Raw genomic sequence first — 19,220 nt, 5'->3', positions numbered from 1 at the left:
TGTGAAATATTACATAAATACAACTTTAGGAGTTGAAGGAGAATGCTATAATGTCATGTAAGTGGGAACCATACAGTATGTACCCTTCTGTGCTGGGCCTTTTTTTTGGGGGGGGGGGGGGTGCCTGGCTTTTTTCACTTACCACAGTGCTTTTGAGATTTATCAATGTTGTTGCACCTATCAGTAATTTACTCCTTTTTACTGTTGAGTATTCCATTATGTGGTGTACCACAATTTATTTACCCATTTATCAGCTGATGTGCATCTGGGTTGCTTCCAGTTTACAGCAATTGTAAATACAGGCTCCTTAAATATTCTCACATAGGTCTCACATAGATATATACTTTCATTTATCTTACATAAACACCCAGGAGTGGAATCCCTAGGTCACGTGATAAATGCATGTATAACTTTATAAGAAAAATGCCAAACTGTTTTCCAAAGCAGCTTACCATTTTACAAACCAACCAGCAATGTGTCAGAGTTCAGCTGTCCCACATTTTCACATATACTTGATATTGTCAGTTTTTTAAATTTTAGTCATTCTAATAAATATGTACTAATAAATGTGTACTGATGTGTACTGTGGCCATAATTTGTAACTTCCTGATGACTAACCATGTTGAACAGCTTTTCATGTGTGTCTTTTTTTGAGAAATGTCTATTCAGATCCTTTGCCCATTTTTAAATTGGATTATCTTTTTATTATTGAGTTGTAAGTCTTTAGATATCAATCGTTTATCAAGTACAGTAAGTCCCCTACATATGAACGAGTTCCATTCCGAGAGTGTGTTCGTAAATCCAATTTGTTCGTAAGTCCAGCAAAGTTAGCCTAGGTACCTAACTAACACAACAGGCTATAGAGTACTGTACTGTAATAGGTTTTTAATACTTTTCACACAAATAATACATAAAAAACAAATAAACAGAAAATAAAGAAAACATTTTTAATCTTACAGTACAGTACCTTGAAAAGTACACAGTACCAGCTACATCACCACTGCTTCTACGTTTGCTTCTGGACATCCAGGGTTTGAAATAAAGATACTGTACTACTGTACTCTATACAGTACTGTAAAGTACACAAAGCACAACCACTTGTAGAGGATGCACGCAAGTGACAATGTACACCAGACCTCTGAACTAACTTACGTGATTGGACATGTGAACACATGTCACACGTTTCAAAGTTTGCAACTTGAAGGTTCATATGTAAGGGACTTATTGTATAAGATTTGTTAACATTTTCTTCCATTCTGTGAGTCACCTTTTCACTGTCTTTTAAAAAAAATTATTTTTTTTGGCTGCATTGGTTGTTCGCTGCTGCACGCGGGCTTTCTCTAGTTGCAGCGAGCAGGGGCTACTCTTCGTTGCGGTGCACAGGCTTCTCATTGCAGTGGCTTCTCTTATTACGGAGCACGGGCTTCAGCAGTTGTGGCACACGGGCTTCAGTAGCTGTGGCTCACAGGCTCTACAGCACAGGCTCAATAGTTGTGGCGCACAGGCTTAGGTGCTCTGCGGCATGTGGGATCTTCCCAGACCAGGGTGCGAACCCATGTCCCCCACACTGGCAGGCAGATTCTTAACCACTGTGCCACCAGCGAAGTCCCTCTTTCAACTGTCTTGATAGTGTCCTTTGAAGCACAAAAGTTTTTAATTTTGATGATGCCCAACTTATTTATTTTTCTTTTCCTTCTTATACTTTAGGTTTATACCCAAGAAACACTTGTCTAATCCACAGTCATGAAGATTTATGCCTGTTTTTTTCCTAAGAGTTTTACAATTTTATATTCTGAATTAATTTTGTATGTGGTGTGAAACAGAAGTCCAACTTCATTCTTTTGCATATGGCTATCCAGTTGTCTGAGCAATGTTCGTTGAAAAGACTATTTTTCCCCTTTCACTTGTTTTGCAACCATATTCTCCCAGTCAGTGGTTTACCTGTTCATTTTCTTAGCAGTATCACCTGAAGAGAAAAAGTTTTGAATTTTGATAAAATCTAATCTATCTTAAAAAAAAAAAAACGGTTTGTGCCATTTGTGTCTCATCTAAGAAATTCTTGCCTAACCAAAATCACAAATATTTTCTATGTCTTATTCTAGAACTATTACTAGTTTTAGCTCTCACATTTAGGTCTATGATCCATTTTAAGTTGATTTTTGTATATACTGCAAAGTAAGGCTTGGGTACTGAATTACCTTGTCAACTTTGTTGAAAATCTACTGACTGCATATATAAGGATCTATTTCTGTTCCATTTATCTCTATGTTTATTCTTTCATTTCATTATACTGCCTTGATCTTAAAATCCAATAGTGTTAGTCCTCCAACTTGGTTCTTACTTTCCAAGATTGTTTTGGCTATTCCAGACCCTTCACATTGCCTTATGAATTTTAGAATTAATGGTTACTTTATACAAAAAAGCCTGCTTAGGTTCTGAGAAGACATGGACTCCATAGATAAATTAATTTGGGGATTCCTGACATTTTAATACTGAATTATCTAATCCATCAACATTGAATATCTGTCTTTTTTTTAAAGGTCTTCTTTCATTTCTCTCAGTATATTAAATCAGTTTCAGTATACAGGCTTACACACGTTTTGTCAAATCTATCCCTACATTTTTCATGCTTTTGCTTCTACTGTAAGTGGTGCTATATTTGCTATAATGTCAATTTAAAATTGCTTACTGCTAAACTGTTTTTTGTATGTGAATCTTCTAGCTTGAGACCTCACTGATAAGTTCTTGAGGCTTTTTCTGTAGAATTTTGAGGATTTTCTATACAGAAAAATACAGTGTCTGAATAATTTTAAATTGTTCCTTTTTAATCTATATGATTTTTCTTTATTTTACACCTTACTGCACTGTCTAAAACTTCCAGGACAACACTGAATGAAGTAGTGGGAGAAGACATAGTTGCCTTTTCCCAATCTTAGGGGAAAAGTATTTAGTCATACACAGTTAAATACAATCTGAACTATAGGTTTTTTGTGGATTCTCTTTATCAGGGTATGAAAGTTTCCTCCAGTTCCTAGTTTGCTGAGAGATATCTGTAAACCAAGAATGGATACTGATTTTTTTTCAAATGCTTTTTCTGCATCTACTAAGATGATATTATGGATTTTCTTTTTTAATATGTTAATATGATAGATTACACTAATTGATTTTTGAAACTTACACTAACTTTGCAATCCTGGTATAAACCCTACTTGGTCAAAATTTTTACCTAATGCTAGATATGATTTGCTAAAACTTTTAGTATTATTCTCTGTACTTTTCTTCAATCTGAAAACTAGACTAAACTACACAGGTTTATCCGTTTAAAATAGTTTTCTTTAGCTTTATACTTTCATTTCATTTTACTTATTTCTACTGTGGCTACTGATGTTTCTATTTACAAAATACAATGTAAAGGCAAACTTAGTATTATGAAAGCAGCAATGTTGCATAGCAAAAACAGTAACATATTTAAAAGCATGTGTTCCAATTCTTGCTACCCTACTTCACAAAATTACACACCCCAACTTTGTACTAACAAGGATTCATCCTTTTGCCTCCCACCAAATAAGAAGGGGTAAAGTTTCTCCATCTTTTTAGTTCTTCTGCTGTATTGTTAAGTAGGAAGGTGAAGCAAATTAAACAGCAATAAAATTTTCCTGCAATTTCAGTAAGATGTGAGAAATTAAGAAAAATTTTTTAAAAGTTTGCAATTCAGAATCTGGCACTATATTCCAAAATAAAATTAAGGCTGAAAAAATAATTTTATAAAGAAGAGAAAAACAGAAACCAAAAAAATTGATAAGTAAAATTCTGAGCCAAGATTTCAAAGTGTAGAAACGATAAAAGAAATTAAATCTAGTTAAAAAGATTTGACTATTTAGAAAAATAAAACTTTTCTAACAAAACATATGTAACCAAAATTGAAAGATAACACTAAAATCAACCGAACCTAAATGTATCGATATGTATGGTTGAGGAACAGATTAAAAAAAATGGAGTGGGGAGGATTTTATAAACCAAAATCTTATTATCAATTATTTAAGATGAAAAGATTGAAACTACCTTAATAAGTTCTCTAATCAAATTTTAAATGATAAATATCTAACATCAAAATCCAAAAAAGAGTTTTTATAAAAGAACACCTGTAAAACTTAAATATAAGCCAGCTTTCACGGAGAAAATTCTCATATCTCAGTGGTAGGAGGGCTTTTCATATGTAATTGATTCTCACCTGCAGGTACTGAAAACATAATAGCTAATTCATTTATAAAAGAAAAATAGAGGATAAATATAATATTATTGAAATTCAATGTGCATGTATGTATACGCTTATTTTAACATATTTATTTTAGCCATTTACTTTTTATTCCCTTGTCTGCAAAATATTTTAGATTCTCCTGATAAGCTCCCAAACTGACAAGATTTCTTTCCCATTTCCTACTCCTTTGATGTAGGTACTATTGATGAAATAACCAGAGTAGATAGAAAGAAAAAAAGGGGGGGGGCTTGAATTATCTAAGTCAATATTTCATTATATATAGTCTGCCATTAACCTCCACAACAAATTACTTACATCTGCTTAAAAAGTTGTCAATATTTTTGTTTTTTCTTAAGGCAGGAAAATCCAAATCATATACCAAAGCATCCAATCCATCCTAAACAAATAAACAAACAAACAAAGTTAGTTTTTTGGTTCACACTATGAGCACTTTCCTTTTTTATGAGTAAAGAATAAAATATATGCTTCAACATTTAATTTGCCTTACTCTCATACAACTTGCATTCATTTAACACCTTCTACAAGGTTACATGAGTACTGGGAGAAGAGAAAATTTGGTTTTATTTCATACAGAGTTTTCACCTTCTAACTCTCCCAGGCAGAGGAGCAGCAAAATCACCGCAAATTGGCTACAAGTGACCTCAACTCGTGCCCTTTTCCCCCCATATAAGGGAAGGAAATTTTACTTTTCACTTTCCCTTAACTACTGCATTTATTTATTTCACAGACACTCATAAAAAACAAATGGCCTATATTTTTGACTACAAATATTTTATAAGGTAGTATCAAATATTAGTTCCTAAAATGTGAAGTTTAGTATAAAATAAATTCTGCACTTAGATACATTTTTATGGTATGTTTTTTATAAATATATTGGGTTTTCATAACAGTTCTATTTCTTTCTTTGAAGCACTTTCTAAAGCAACTATTAGTAAAGGACAAATACGGGCTTTTACTTTTACAGGGATATTTAAATATTATCTAAGCAAGTGCAGGGCTATGTGAAGGTGTACCAATCAGTGTTGAAATGGGAATGCATCTATTCAGATTATACCTTGTCATGTGGTAGGAGCAGAGGAAACATTCAGATAATCCCAAGTAATCTTCATTTTATTTAACTGGGGAAATTTAGTTTGCTACAATATAAAAACAGAAGCAGCAAAGGAAAACACACCTTCTGGAGACCATGTACAGTCATGTTCATAAGAGGTTGAAGGAGAAATCAAAGCCAGGGGATATATACTTTGTATTAAGCCAAAGGTGTGAGTAACTCAGCTATTTTAGAGTACTTAAAATATTTCCCTAGGAAACCAAAAAGCCCAGTCAAATCTTAATAGGTTTTAAAATATATCATTGCTTAGGCTGGAAACTGACCATGGAGAAGATGACTAGTAATACCAATGTTGTTGACTGCTTGAAGAGACCAATCCACCCTATCACTGGCTTTTCAGAATTCAGAGGTTTGTACAGATCTGAAGAAAAAGTTCCTCCACTAGAGAAAGTTCATCTATCCTTGAGATACATTTCTTAGAGTCTTATAAACCATTTGAATAGTTCTGTTAATTATTTTTACAATAAAGAGACAAGAACCTTTACTTGGTCTATTCTAAACTGAAAACCAATCAATAAATATATGAACTCACTATTTTCTAGGAAAAGGTAAATTAAATATATATATACACACCCATTTGACTAGGTTTTAAGTTCTTTGAGGCAGAAACCACAGTTAAATCTCATTTTCTCCCACAGCACCTAGCAAAATGTCCTGAACAAGTGCATAAAATGTACATTAAACCAATGATTTTTATGCTCCACAGCAAAGGCATTATATTAGTCAAGAAATAATACTGTTCTTAGATTAGATACTAAGTTTCACTGCATCGTGTCACTCCAAAAAATTATACCGATTATAGAGTAGTACAAATAATATTAGCTACACAATTTTAGGCTGAATTTTGATAAAGTCGTCTGGGAAATGCAAGTAGGCATAATGCAATAAAATCAACATATTATTATATCTTATAATAACTATTATTTTAAGAGCTCTTAGTACACATCTACTTCCAAAGACACTTCCCAGTTTTAAAAGGTTCAGAACACCTAAATTTGTAACAGCTTATATTGTTTTCTAGTATCAAATAAAACATTAAAAAGTGAGGGAAAGGGCTTCCCTGGTGGCGCAGTGGTTGGGAGTCCACCTGCCGATGCAGGGGACACGGGTTCGTGCCCCGGTCCGGGAGGATCCCATGTGCCGCGGAGCGGCTGGGCCCGTGAGCCATGGCCGCTGGGCCTGCGCATCCGGAGCCTGTGCTCCGCAACGGGAGAGGCCACAACAGTGAGAGGCCCGCGCACCGCAAAAAAAAAAAAAAAAAAAAAGTGAGGGAAATGTGTATTAAATTTTACTTACAACACGCTCTCTTCAGTAAATATACTGAAAACAACTGCCTCCAATTTTATTCCAAATAAGTTTTTTTTAATTACTAAATGTTAGACAGAAAAGAACCTCAAAAAATAACGTGTTTAACCACCTCATTTCATAGCTAAGGCAAATAACAATCAGAAATATTAACTGACTTGTCCAATGCCACACAGCTAGTTAGTAAGCTGTGTTATAATCAAAATATGAACTCTTAGTCTACTCGTTATAGAAATAACATGACCATGATAAAAACATGATTTAAAAATCCTGAATCTCTTTAAAATGAAGTTAGGAATTGAGAATAAACATGTATATTTAAATCCAAGATGTACTGTTCAAAATTTAATAGAAAATCACAAGTCATTCTTCTAATTAAAACTAGAAAGTACACTAGTTAGGACTCAAACCTAGTGTTCTGGCTCAAAATACTACGTTTTCCCTAATACACCACTATTACCTCTTCTGTATGACCTTCCCTAAACTACCTATTAAATCTAACAGTTCTCCTGTATTAGAGTTATTTTTTACTTTAATCTTCACAGCTAATTTCAGATGCTGTGAGTAAGCTAAGCCCCAGAACTGAGCAACACGTTTTACTCACAGCATGGCAGGCACTGTTGGCTCTCCTACCCCAACAATTATTTCCCCCTTCTACTTTCCTCATTCAACTTTGATTTTGTTTGGGCTATCCACCCTCCTCCATGAGACTACAAGCATCCAAGAAGGGAGAGACCTTCCCCAACTCCAGGAGGTCACTTCTGATTAGTCTAATCTAAGCTAAACATGGAGGCCTATTACTCTTGCCAGTGTTCAGCTTAAGTACAGGAACATGGTAATAATCTGACACATGTAACATGAGGGAAAAACCTATAGAAAGGTTTCTGGGTAAAATTTCTTCTCTCTTGAAAGAAATACACGTCAGACATAGTCTCTCCTTTCATGAGAAACTGTTATATCTGTATGTGACACCTTAAACAACAGCAGCCACCTTGGGGCCTCAAGGGAGGTTGGCAGGAGAAAAAGCCAAACACAATGAGGATGACAGAGACAAAAGATGGAAAGAACCTGGGTCTCTGATGATGTTTGTTGAACCACTGAATTAATCTACTCTGGAACCTATTCATCCCATGCTTTCTCGAGAATACTTTTTCCTTATGGCTTAACTCAATTTACATTGGATCTTCTATTTCTTGTGACTAAAAGCATCCTGAAATACACAGTAAGAGTTCATTAAATGCCACTGAATCGATGTAGGAGCTACAGGACTTATTGCACTGAGAGGATCATCCATTCAAATAGTGAGATCAGGGGCAAGACAGGGCTGACAAAAAGTGTCACTCTTTGGTAAATGTTGTTTGTATAACTGTATGGCACTATGGGAGAAGAATGATTTTTGATTCATATTAATAATTAAGTGAATTCCAGATGGGTCAAAAGAATTCAACCATGAAAAAATAAAACATTTTAAATTAAAAAAATAAACATAGTATATTTACATATTACTGTTGGAAGGACAAGTCACATAACCTTCCTGAGCCTCCGTTTTCTCTTTTGTAAAATGGGAATAACTAACTACAACTCAGAAAGGATTTGTGAGTTAAATGAGTGAAGTGTATGAAGTGTTTGACCATTAAACAGTCCCACTTCCCACTCTTTCCTTTATTTCTCTAGATGACATTTGAAAGTTCTACAAGTTAGTCTCACTACTGATAGAAATGACATAAAGAGAAAACAGATATTTTAATCATGTGGTCATAAAACCTTAAGAGTAAATCGCAGGTCATGATGTTAAACTGTTCCCAATGTAGTAATCCCATATATAACTAAAATTTTTTTCTTTTTTACGTAAGGCATCTGACTTTTGCTTGACCAAGAATTCAATCATGCCTTTGTTAATGGAAAACCACCTGCCTCCGCTGTTTATGGTCACTAGGTGTCTGGACCTATCACCATACGCTTTAATTTTACAGACGTAGGAGACGGTATATGGCTTTTCAGTAACACTCATAAGTAAAAATTATATGCCTTTTATCAGAGAAATAAAATGGGGAAGAAGGTATTCTTCTAGCATAATCTAAGGCATATACCAACAGAGGCTAAGGGGAGTCAAAACACTGGGGTTGGGGAGAGGGATGCAGGCTTCCACTTTTAATGAAGTAGAGAAGCTACACACGGTAAGAAATGTCCATATCCAACCACAAAGTGGGCCAAGGAATCCTGACTTCTATTCAACACTCTGAAGTTCTCTAAAATAATGGAGAATAAGACTTCCCACTTCCTAAAGTCCATATTCTAGTATGAGAATTCAGGACCTTAATAGAAATTAACATTCTTCCAAGTGCAAAAACAATTCACAAGGAATGGCAGTCAAAGCACGTAGTCCCACTGCTCCTTCACTCAATTTTAAGATTTATGCAGGAAGGAAAGGTACCCTCTACTTTCACATGTCCATCATATAGCTTAATCATCAGTATAAGAATTACAGAGGAGAAAACGTAGGAGGAGGAGTCAATCAATGTCAACGAATTACAATAATTAAATTCTTTGCTACTTATATTTGAAAAATGATAGTAGGCCAGTTATAGCAGTGTATTTTGAAAGAAGCTAGTCACACCAGAGAAGTATTTTCACATAAACACACAAAGGCAGGCATAATTAATGACAAGTATAACATTTTACAAGAATCTCTAAAGAATGGACATTTCACATTTCTTAAGAAGTACTGGTATTAGGAGGGAGGAAAGCACCAGTTGTGTTATCTCACAACAGAGTTTAAGCAAAGGAGAAACAGAAGAAAATTATTCAACTGAACACCTCTGCAAACTTTAGTCTCTGGATAGTTTTAAATTACAAAAGTAAGATTCCGGTGTAAAATATCATTTAGGATTAGATCCATTAGTAATAATACATTTGTTATAAGGTATGAGACTATAATGGCACTAGGAAAGGAAAATATATTATGTATAAAAAGCATCAATTTGTTTTTTGAATTTGTAAAATTTCAAAATCAAAATTGTTACTTATTTCTAAATAAGAAATATTTTTTGAGAAACTGAAAAAAAAAATCCATTGAAACTATGGCAGTAAAACCAGGGCTTCTGGGACTTCCCTGGTGGTCCAGCAGTTAAGAATCCGCCTTCCAATGCAGGGGACACACGTTCGATCCCTGGTCAGGGAACTAAGATCCCACATGCCGTGGGGCAACTAAGCCCGTGCAACATAACTAGAGAAGCCCATGAGCTGCAACGAAAAGACCCCTCCCCACCGCATGCCGCAACTAAGACCCGACGCAGCCAAATAAATAAATAAACATTGGGGGGGGGAACAGGGCTTCTGAAAACCAAACTGCTTCTAAAATAGGCTGACTTTTTTTCTTTTTTTTTTGACTGCTGTCAAATGTTTGATGACAGAGGATGTACCATTTGAAGAAAATATTTTGGGTCCATGTTAATCTCTTTGTTAGGTAAAGAGATAAGAAATTTCTCAAAATTAAATCACTGATATGAAAATGGAAACAGATTTTCCTCAGGGAATTTTAACAACTTCTGATATTAAATACAATTAAAATCTGTTTAACCAATGTGACATTACTACATACATGCCAATATTCCCTAGGACAATTATAGTACAAAAAATTAAGTATTCCAAATACTTAGTAAAACATACAGTGGCTCTTCCCAATCAATCTCAAACTATACCTTTCCACCCTCATATTCTGTACATACATATATCTAGGCTTGAGCCACAGTGTGCTACCAGTCATCTCCCAAATGGCCCATGCTCACTCTATCCCACTGCCTTTGCACCTGTTCTTTTCTCCAGCTGGGATGTGAATATTTATGTTTAGACTGCCTCAAATGTTTGTGCTGCCTTCCCCAACACTCTGAGAAAATGTTAAAAAATAAAACACCTATGTGCTTCCTATTTAGGAATTACTGTACTTGTTACATTGTAATTATTTAAGTCAGCCTCCTCCTCTGTAGGAAAACAGGGATAGTAATAGTAATAATAATGAAGATAGTAATAGTAAAATACTTCCTGTCTCTGCAAGTTCACTGGTTAGTAGGTAGAAAAAGTAAATAATACAGGATCCTCAGTGTTACAAAGTAGATACTACACAGAGAAAGGACTGCTTAATCAATTGGGGCTTCATAAAAGAGATGAAATATGAGTTGATTCTTTTTCTCTTTAACCATTTTTTTATATTGAAGTATAGTTAATTTACAATGTTGTGTTACTTTCAGGTGTACAGCAGTGATGTAGTTATACTTATATCTATCTGTCTATTCTTTTTCACATTCTTTTCCATTATAAGTTGTTACAAGATATTGAATATAGTTCCCTGTGCTTGTTGTTTATCCATTTTATATAAAGTAGTATGAGTTAATCCCAAACTCCTAATTTATCTCCACTCCCCAATCTCCTTTGGTAACCATAAGTTTGTTTTCTATGTCTGTGAGTCTGTTTTGTAAATAAGTTCATTTGTATTATTTTTTAAGATTCCACATATAAGCGATATCATATGATATTTGTCCTTCTCTGTCTGATTTACTTCACTTAATATGATAATATCTAGGTATTTCATTGTTTTTTATGGCTGAGTAATATTCAATTGTACTGATATATATATACCACATCTTCTTTATCCATTCATCTGTCGATGGACATTTAGGTTGCTTCCATGTCTTAGCTATTGTACATAGTGCTGCTATGAACACTGGGGTGCATGTATCCTTTCCAATTAGAGTTTTCTCTGGATATATGCCCAGGAGTGGGATTGCAGGATCATATGGTAACTCTATTTTTAGTTTTTTTGAGGAATCTCCATACCGTTCTCCATAGTGGTTACACCAATTTACATTCCCACCAACAGCGTAAAGAGGGTTCATTTTTCTCCACACCCTCTCCAGCATTTATTATTTGTAGACTTTTCAATGATGGCCATTTTGACCAGTGTGAGAATATACCTCATTGTAGTTTTAATTTGCATTTCTCTAATAATTAGCGATGCTGGGCATCTTTTTATGTGCCTATTGGCCCTCTGTATGTCTTCTGCCCATTTTTTTTAAATTTATTTATTTATTTTTGGCTGCTTTGGGTCTTCGTTGCTGCACACAGGCTTTCTCTAGTTGCGGTGAGTGGTGGCTACTCTTCGTTGCAATGCATGGGCTTCTCATTGTGGTGGCTTCTCTTGTTGCAGAGCACAGGCTCTAGGTGCGTGGGCTTCAGTAGTTGTGGCACGTGGGCTCAGCAGTTGCGGCTCATGGGCTCTAGAGCGCAGGCTCAGCAGTTGTGGTGCATGGGCCTAGTTGCTCCACGGTATGCAGGATCTTCCTGAACCAGGGCTCGAATCCGTTTCCCCTGCATTGGCAGGCGAATTCTTAACCACTGCGTCACCAAGAAGTCCCTTCTGCCCACTTTTTGATTGGATTGTTTGTTTTCTTGATATTAAGCTGTATGAGCTGTTTGTATATTTTGGAAATTAATCTATTTTCTTCCAATCCGTAGGTTGTCTTCTCGTTTTTTTTTAATGGTTTCCTTTGCTGTGCAAAAGCTTTTAAGTTTAATTAGGTTCCATTTGTTTGAGCTGATCTTTAAAGAAGAGAATTCAGAAAGAGTAAGATGGAGGTGGGGCAAGGCAATCTAGAGAGAAGAAAAGCAAGAAAAGTTTAGAGAATGAGAGTAGGATGCTCTGGTCCCATAGGGTGAGAAGGAGGAGGTACAGGAAACAATGCTCTGAAGATGGATTACAGAATGTGTATTAAAGGTATAACATACCATGCTAAGAATTTCAGTATTTATCTTATGATATCCACTTGGAACCACAGGAATTTTGGGGAGACGAAGAGTGACATGACTGTTTTTTATTTTATCAAAGTCTGACAATGATAAAGACAGCGGATTAGAACAGGAAGAGACAGGTGGAAAAGGAAGCAATTAGGAGGATACTGTGGTAATACAAGCATAGGAAGATATCAATACAAGTCTGAACTAAACTGGGGCAATAGGAATGGAGGATTAGAAGCAAAAGAACCTGATGAATGACTGAAAGAGGGACAGGAAGGATTAAGAATGATTATATAATTATAAGAATGACTATCTATCTTCTAGTTTAGGTAAGAAGATAGTGACTTCATTAACCAAGGCAGAGAATACAATCTGGAGAGAAAAGATAAAGATGTTAGATATACTGAATTTGAGGTCCCTGTAGGATAGCTGCCATTTTATGGATAACTAGATGGCAGTTAAAAATATGAGTTTTGAGTTCAACAGAGAGACTGGACTGTGATACAGATTTGGAAGTCATGAGAATACACTGAAATCCACGGTAACAGATGTAATTACCCAACAAGTGTAAACAAAGGGGAAAATGAAAAAAGAGTGAACAATGGCGTCCTGGGAAACATTAACATCTGAGAGATAAGCAGAGCAAACATGACCAATGAGCAATAAGAGAGGTGGGGAAGGGAGATATAATAGCATCATGAAAGCTGAACTAACTCTAGAAGTAACTTAAGAGCAAAGCAAAATGCCACCATGAGGTCAACTAGAATGAAAAATGCAAAAGGAGGCAAATAATTTGTGATTAAAATGTCACTGATAATAGTTGTACAACAATATAATGCCACTGAACTGTACACTCTGAAGTAATTAAAATAAGTTTCACATTATATATATTTTGCCACAACTTTTTTAAAAACTCACTATTGGACATCAGCAAAATGGCAGACTAGGAAACTCCAAACTCTCATTCCCCTAAAGAAATGTGAAAAAAACCCAGAAGCTCTCTGAACCAACTTTGTAAGAGCTCAGGAAAACAAAGGTTAAGAGCAATCAAGCAAATATCCAATCAAGTAAAAGCCATATTCAAATGGTAGGAAAGTTTTGTGACATGTTTACTCACTGTTACCCCACTCTCTCCTGGAGTGGGGGTGGTCTTGGTCTTGAGTAGGTAACAGATTGGTTCCCACTTCCCCCACCTTGAACCTGAGGGAGCAGAGTAAGACCGTATTTGTAAACTATTATGTATGTCTGTTTTAACCCATCTGGGGGATGCCTGAAGGACCAAGGCAAGGACCTTTCTGTTTTGTGTAACTAAGAATACAGGTAGACAAAGCAGTGGGGGCACAGCTCATAAAAGCTACGTGACAACTATAAACCCCACAGACTCCTGAGGGAAGAGATTATGGTAGAGACATACAATAGACCATCTAGGCCCAGAGAAGCTGGAGTGAGACTCTTTGGGAAATTCTTCTTTTAAAGGTCAGTATCAACCTTAAATAGAATGCTTCTCAGAGTGGAAGGGGCATAAACCAGCTTATAATGGGTAGAAAAGTTAATGGAAAAGGAACAAATGAAATAATGGCCAAAAGAAATGAGAAAGATTAGAAGCTTGCATGATTTAAAACCTGTATTTGATGAAATACTTTTAGGTAGAAGAGACATATTTTTATAGAATAAAAATGATTAAGTGAGGTTCCAAAAAAAATGTAAGGGAGGACAGAATTAAGATACAAAGTTGATACATCAACCTTATAAAAAATAAGAAGACTTCTATATAATCAGTATCCTGTCAAAAGGGCACGGAGTCATATTCCAGTCTAGAACACTTAATAGTCACCATGATCTTAAGCAAGTTATCTAACCCTTCACAGCCTCAATGTTCTCATCTGTAAAATAAGGATAACAACAATAACTACCACATAGGTCTGTTGTATTGTAAGAAACTGATATATCCTAAGAAGTCACAGAAATATACTCATGGATAATTTCAAAGAGGATCTGCCTCCCTATCACTTTAACAGTTTATAGGTATGGGTGAACACAAGCTAGACTTTGTGTTGGCATGAATAACTGAAAAAGTTCAGGTGGTTCGATTTTGTTTTGGGGGAGAGAGTTTATTTTTCAAATTTTTCCTTCAAGTGTCTGATTCGTTTCTTTGGGGAAAAATAAAGCACGTCATATGTTTAGTTAGCAGTAGTATAAAAACATTTTTCAAAAAAACCAGCTCATCAAATTTGTAAATGAAAGTGAGAAAAACAAGCTGATTTCCAGCCAACTATATTTGACTAATAAAAAATGAAATGCACTTTCCCCTCCCAGTCTAAAGCCTTTTATTGAGTCGTAGAAATGGCTTGGGGAATCTTCATTTTTGAGTCCTTGTTACCATTAGGTTGGTACTCGTCAAAGAGCCAAATCTATTGGTTATTTTAATAAACACCAGTGTGTGATCTTGACTATTTAATAAAGAGGAAAGGGATGTAAAGCAATGCTTCCCTTCAAAGGCAGCAAAATGACTCACTTGCCATGTGTGCTTCATATCACCCTAATCAGCACATATAGTTACAACGTGGTATAATTTTTCAGAATGATTGTATTTTGCTGTTGAATTAAAAAATAAAATAATATTGTTTAAAATAAAAGTAAACAGCTCGCTGTTATCTTTTTAAAGTTCCTATACAAATTTTCATAAAACTAGACCTTGATCATGGCGGGAAAAAAAAGAATGAACAGACTCAGAGACCTGGGTAATCATAACAAAAGATTTAATATCACTGGAGGTCCAGAAGGAGAAAAGATAATGGGACTAAAAAAGACTGAAATAAATGAAGGCTAAAAATTCCCTACATTTGGCAAAAGACATAAACCTCTAGATTGAAGAACCTAACAGGATATCCAAAGAAATCCAAACCAACAACAAAAACCTGTCAAAGTAGAATTCTATATCAAAAAAAAAAAACAAACAAGATAATCTCAGATGACAAAAAACTAAGTGATTTGTGACAAGCAGACCTATCCTAAAACAATGTAGCTGACATACAATATTAAAGGAAATTCTTCAAATAGAAAATGATAAAAGAAAGAATCTTGGGATAAGAGGAAGAATGAATGAAAAAGTAAAAATACAGGAAAATACAACACACTTTCATTCTCTTGAAAGTTGAAGCAAAAAATTTTAATATGACCTGACTGTTTCTCATTGTTTCTTATATAAAAAGACATTAAAGATGAATATATTATATACTAGGACGGTAAAGGAACATAAAGAAGATAACTCTACCCTTCACTCGAACTAATAAAATGTCAACACCAATCAAATGTGGTAAGTTATATATGTCTAATTGAATACGTAGAGTAACCAAATAAAAAAGCTATACAAAGAAATACACACAAAAGCATAATAGGTAAAGAAGCCTGTTTCCCCCATTTGGTTGGAAGAATATGATGAACCTTCATTGTTAAATTCTAATTCTGGAACATAAGATTACATCGTAAGTTGCCCAGGATAAAATCAGTGGCATCTACCTGTGTACCAAAACTCTCAGACTTATGATTGGAAAGAAATTCTTTCCTTTGAAGCCTCTCCAGCTTGTGTGATAGTAACCTCATTATGTGAAGACCCCTGAGCCAAGAATGACTCAAGCCTGAAGAGGTTTCCATCTTCTACCACAGTGATGGCTGGCGTCTGTTCACATTCCAACACTCACTCTCTCTCTCTCACACACACACACACACACACACACACACACACACACACACACACAGAGGCAATGACAATAGTCATTAGCTGCTCTAAGAAGGGATACTGGACTAGAATGGAAAAGAGGTCTTAGTTGTAAAATAAGGGCTTGGACTTCCAGTATAAGATGAATAAGTCCTGGGGATGTAATGTACAGCAGTGACTACAGTTAACAATACTGTGTTGAATATTTGAAAGCTGCTAAGAGAGTATATCTTAAAAGTTCTCTTCATATATAATTTACTATATGAACAAGCTAAAGAAGAAAAATCACATGATATTAACAGATGCATAAAAAGTATTTGACAAAATCCAACTCCTATTCATGAGAAAAATTCTCAGAAAACTAGAAATAGAGGTGAACTTCCTCAACTTATAAAGAACATCTACAAAAAAACCTGAAAATAACATCATACTTAATGGCAAAAATCTATGATATCCCTCATATCAAAAATCAAGAAAAAGGCAAGGATGTCCTTTCTCACACTCTTAATTTAACATAGCACTGGAACTCACAGCCAGCTCAATAAAGTAAGGGAAATAAAAGGCACACATATCAGAAAAGAAATAAAATTGTCCATATTTACAGATGGTATTATTGTCTATGAGGAAAATCACAAGGAAGCTACAGCACAAAAATAAACAAAAAACACCTAGAACTAATAAGTGAGTTCCACAAGGTCATAAGATATAAGATCAACATTCAAAAACAACTGTATTTCTGTATATTAGCAATGAACATGAAGAAACCAAAATTAAAAACGCAATGCCATTTACATTTACTCAGATAAAAAAAGAATATTTAGGAATAAATCTAACAAAGCAAATATAGAATTTATGCTGAAAACTACAAAATACTGACGAAAGAAATTTTTAAAAGATCTAAATAAATGGAGAGACATATGGTGTTCATGGATTGGAAGACTCAAAACAGTAAAGACATCAATCCTCCCAATACTGACGTATAGGTTTAACACAATTCCTATCAAATCCCAGCAAGAGTTTTTGTACATGTTGTAGATATAGGCAAGATTGTTCTAAAATTTATATGGAAAAGCTAAGGAACTAGAAAAGCTAAAACAATTTTGAGAAAGAATAATGTGTAGGAATAACTGTACCCAAGTTTAAGACCTACACAGCTACAATAATCAAGACAGTGTGTGCTACTCATGGAAGGACACACATACAGTACTCCCTTGGTATCTCTGGGGGATTGTTTCTAGGACCCCTGCAAATACCTAAATCCAAAGATGCTCAAGTCCGTTAAATAAAATGGCACAGTGGAATTCCCTGGTAGTCCAGTGGTTAGGACTTGGTGCTTTCACTGCTGGAGCCCGGTTCGATCCAGTCAGGAAACTAAGATCCTGCAAGCTGCACAGTGCGGCAAAAGAAAAAAAAAAAAGCATAGCCTTTGTATATATTATCCACACATCCTCCCCTATACTTTAAATCATCTCTAGATTACTTATAATACCTAATACAATGAAAATGCTATGTAAATAGTTGCAATTACAATGTAAATGTTATGTAAATAACTGCTGACTACAGGCAAATACAAGTTTTGCTTTTTGAAACTTTCTGGATTTTTTTTCCCAGACTGTTTTCAGTCTGCAGTTGGTTGAATCTGTGGATGTGGAAATTGTGGATACAGTGGGCCAACTGTATAGATCAATGGAACAGAACAGAAAACCAAGAAACAGACCCACACAAGTATAGCCAAATGATTTTTGACAAGGTACAAAAGCAATTCAATGGAGGAAGGTAGTCTTTTCAATAAATGGTTTTGGAGAATTGGATATCCATTAAAATAATGAATCTCAATCTAAACTTCACACCTCACACAAAAATTAACTCAAATTGGATCACTCATTTAAATGTTAAAGTGTTTAGGAAAACAGGGTAAAATCTTTGAGAACTACAACTTAGTGAAAGCTTCTGAAACATGACACAAAATGTATTTTAAAAATCTAAAAAATTTTTGATAAATTGGACTTTGTCAAAAATAACTTTTGCTCTGCAAAAGATCCAGGTAAAAGGATGAAAAGACAAGCCAAATACTGGGGAAAATCTTTTGCAAACCATATATATTAGAATAATTGAATAACTCTCAAAACTCAACAATAAAAAACAATCTGAGCAACTGACAAATCTCCAAAATCTACAAGCAGCTCATGCAGCTCGATATCAAAAAGACAAACAACCCAATCCAAAAATGGGCAGAAGACCTAAATAGACATTTCTACAAAGAAGATATACAAATTGCCAACAAACACATGGAACGATGCTCAAGATCACTCATAACTCATCATTAGAGAAATGCAAATCAAAACTACAATAAGGTATCACCTTACACCATTCAGAATGGCCATCATCAAAAAATCTACAAACAATAAATGCTGGAGAGGGTGTGGAGAAAAGGGAACCCTCTTGCACTGCTGGTGGGAATGTGAATTGATACAGCCACCATGGAGAACAGTATGGAGGTTCCTTAAAAAACTAAAAATAGAACTACCATGCGACCCAGCAATCCAACTACTGGGCATATACGATGAGAAAACCATAATTCAAAAAGAGTCATGTATCACAATGTTCATTCCAGCTCTATTTACAACAGCCAGGACACGGAAGCAACCTAAGTGTCCATCAACAGATGAACAGATAAAGAAGATGTGGCACATATATACAATGGAATATTACTCAGCCATAAAAAGAAACAAAACTGAGTTATTTGTAGTGAGGTGGATGGACCCAGAGTCTGTCATACAAAGTGAAGTAAGTTAGAAAAAGAAAAACAAATACTGTATGGTAACACATATATATGGAATCTAAAAAAAAAAAAAAAAAAAAATTGGTTCTGAAGAACCTAGGGGCAGGACAGGAATAAAGACGCAGACATAGAGAATGGACTTGAGGACACGGGGAGAGGGAAGGGTAAGCTGGGACAAAGTGAGAGAGTGGCATGGACATATATACACTACCAAATGTAAAATAGATAGCTAGTG

The 19,220-nt window shown here is 35.1% G+C and overlaps 1 protein-coding gene across 4 annotated transcripts in view; it reads right to left on the bottom strand.

The window, feature by feature from the left end:
* Positions 1 to 19,220, bottom strand: part of ROCK1 (Rho associated coiled-coil containing protein kinase 1) — a 146,838-nt gene that overhangs the window by 107,157 nt on the left and 20,461 nt on the right. For 3 of the 4 annotated variants that reach the window (XM_049698115.1, XM_049698118.1, XM_049698116.1), the window contains exon 2: positions 4,574 to 4,655. In XM_049698115.1, the coding sequence (XP_049554072.1) occupies positions 4,574 to 4,655 (82 nt within the window). Of the gene's footprint in view, positions 1 to 4,573; positions 4,656 to 13,602; positions 13,662 to 19,220 lie in introns of those variants that run through there. The other variant, XM_049698119.1, reaches the window with a different exon arrangement.

This window comes from Orcinus orca, chromosome 15 (assembly GCF_937001465.1).
Source record: "Orcinus orca chromosome 15, mOrcOrc1.1, whole genome shotgun sequence".
In the NCBI taxonomy this organism is placed as follows: Eukaryota; Metazoa; Chordata; class Mammalia; order Artiodactyla; family Delphinidae; genus Orcinus; species Orcinus orca.
This window is presented reverse-complemented; position numbering and strand designations above follow the sequence as displayed.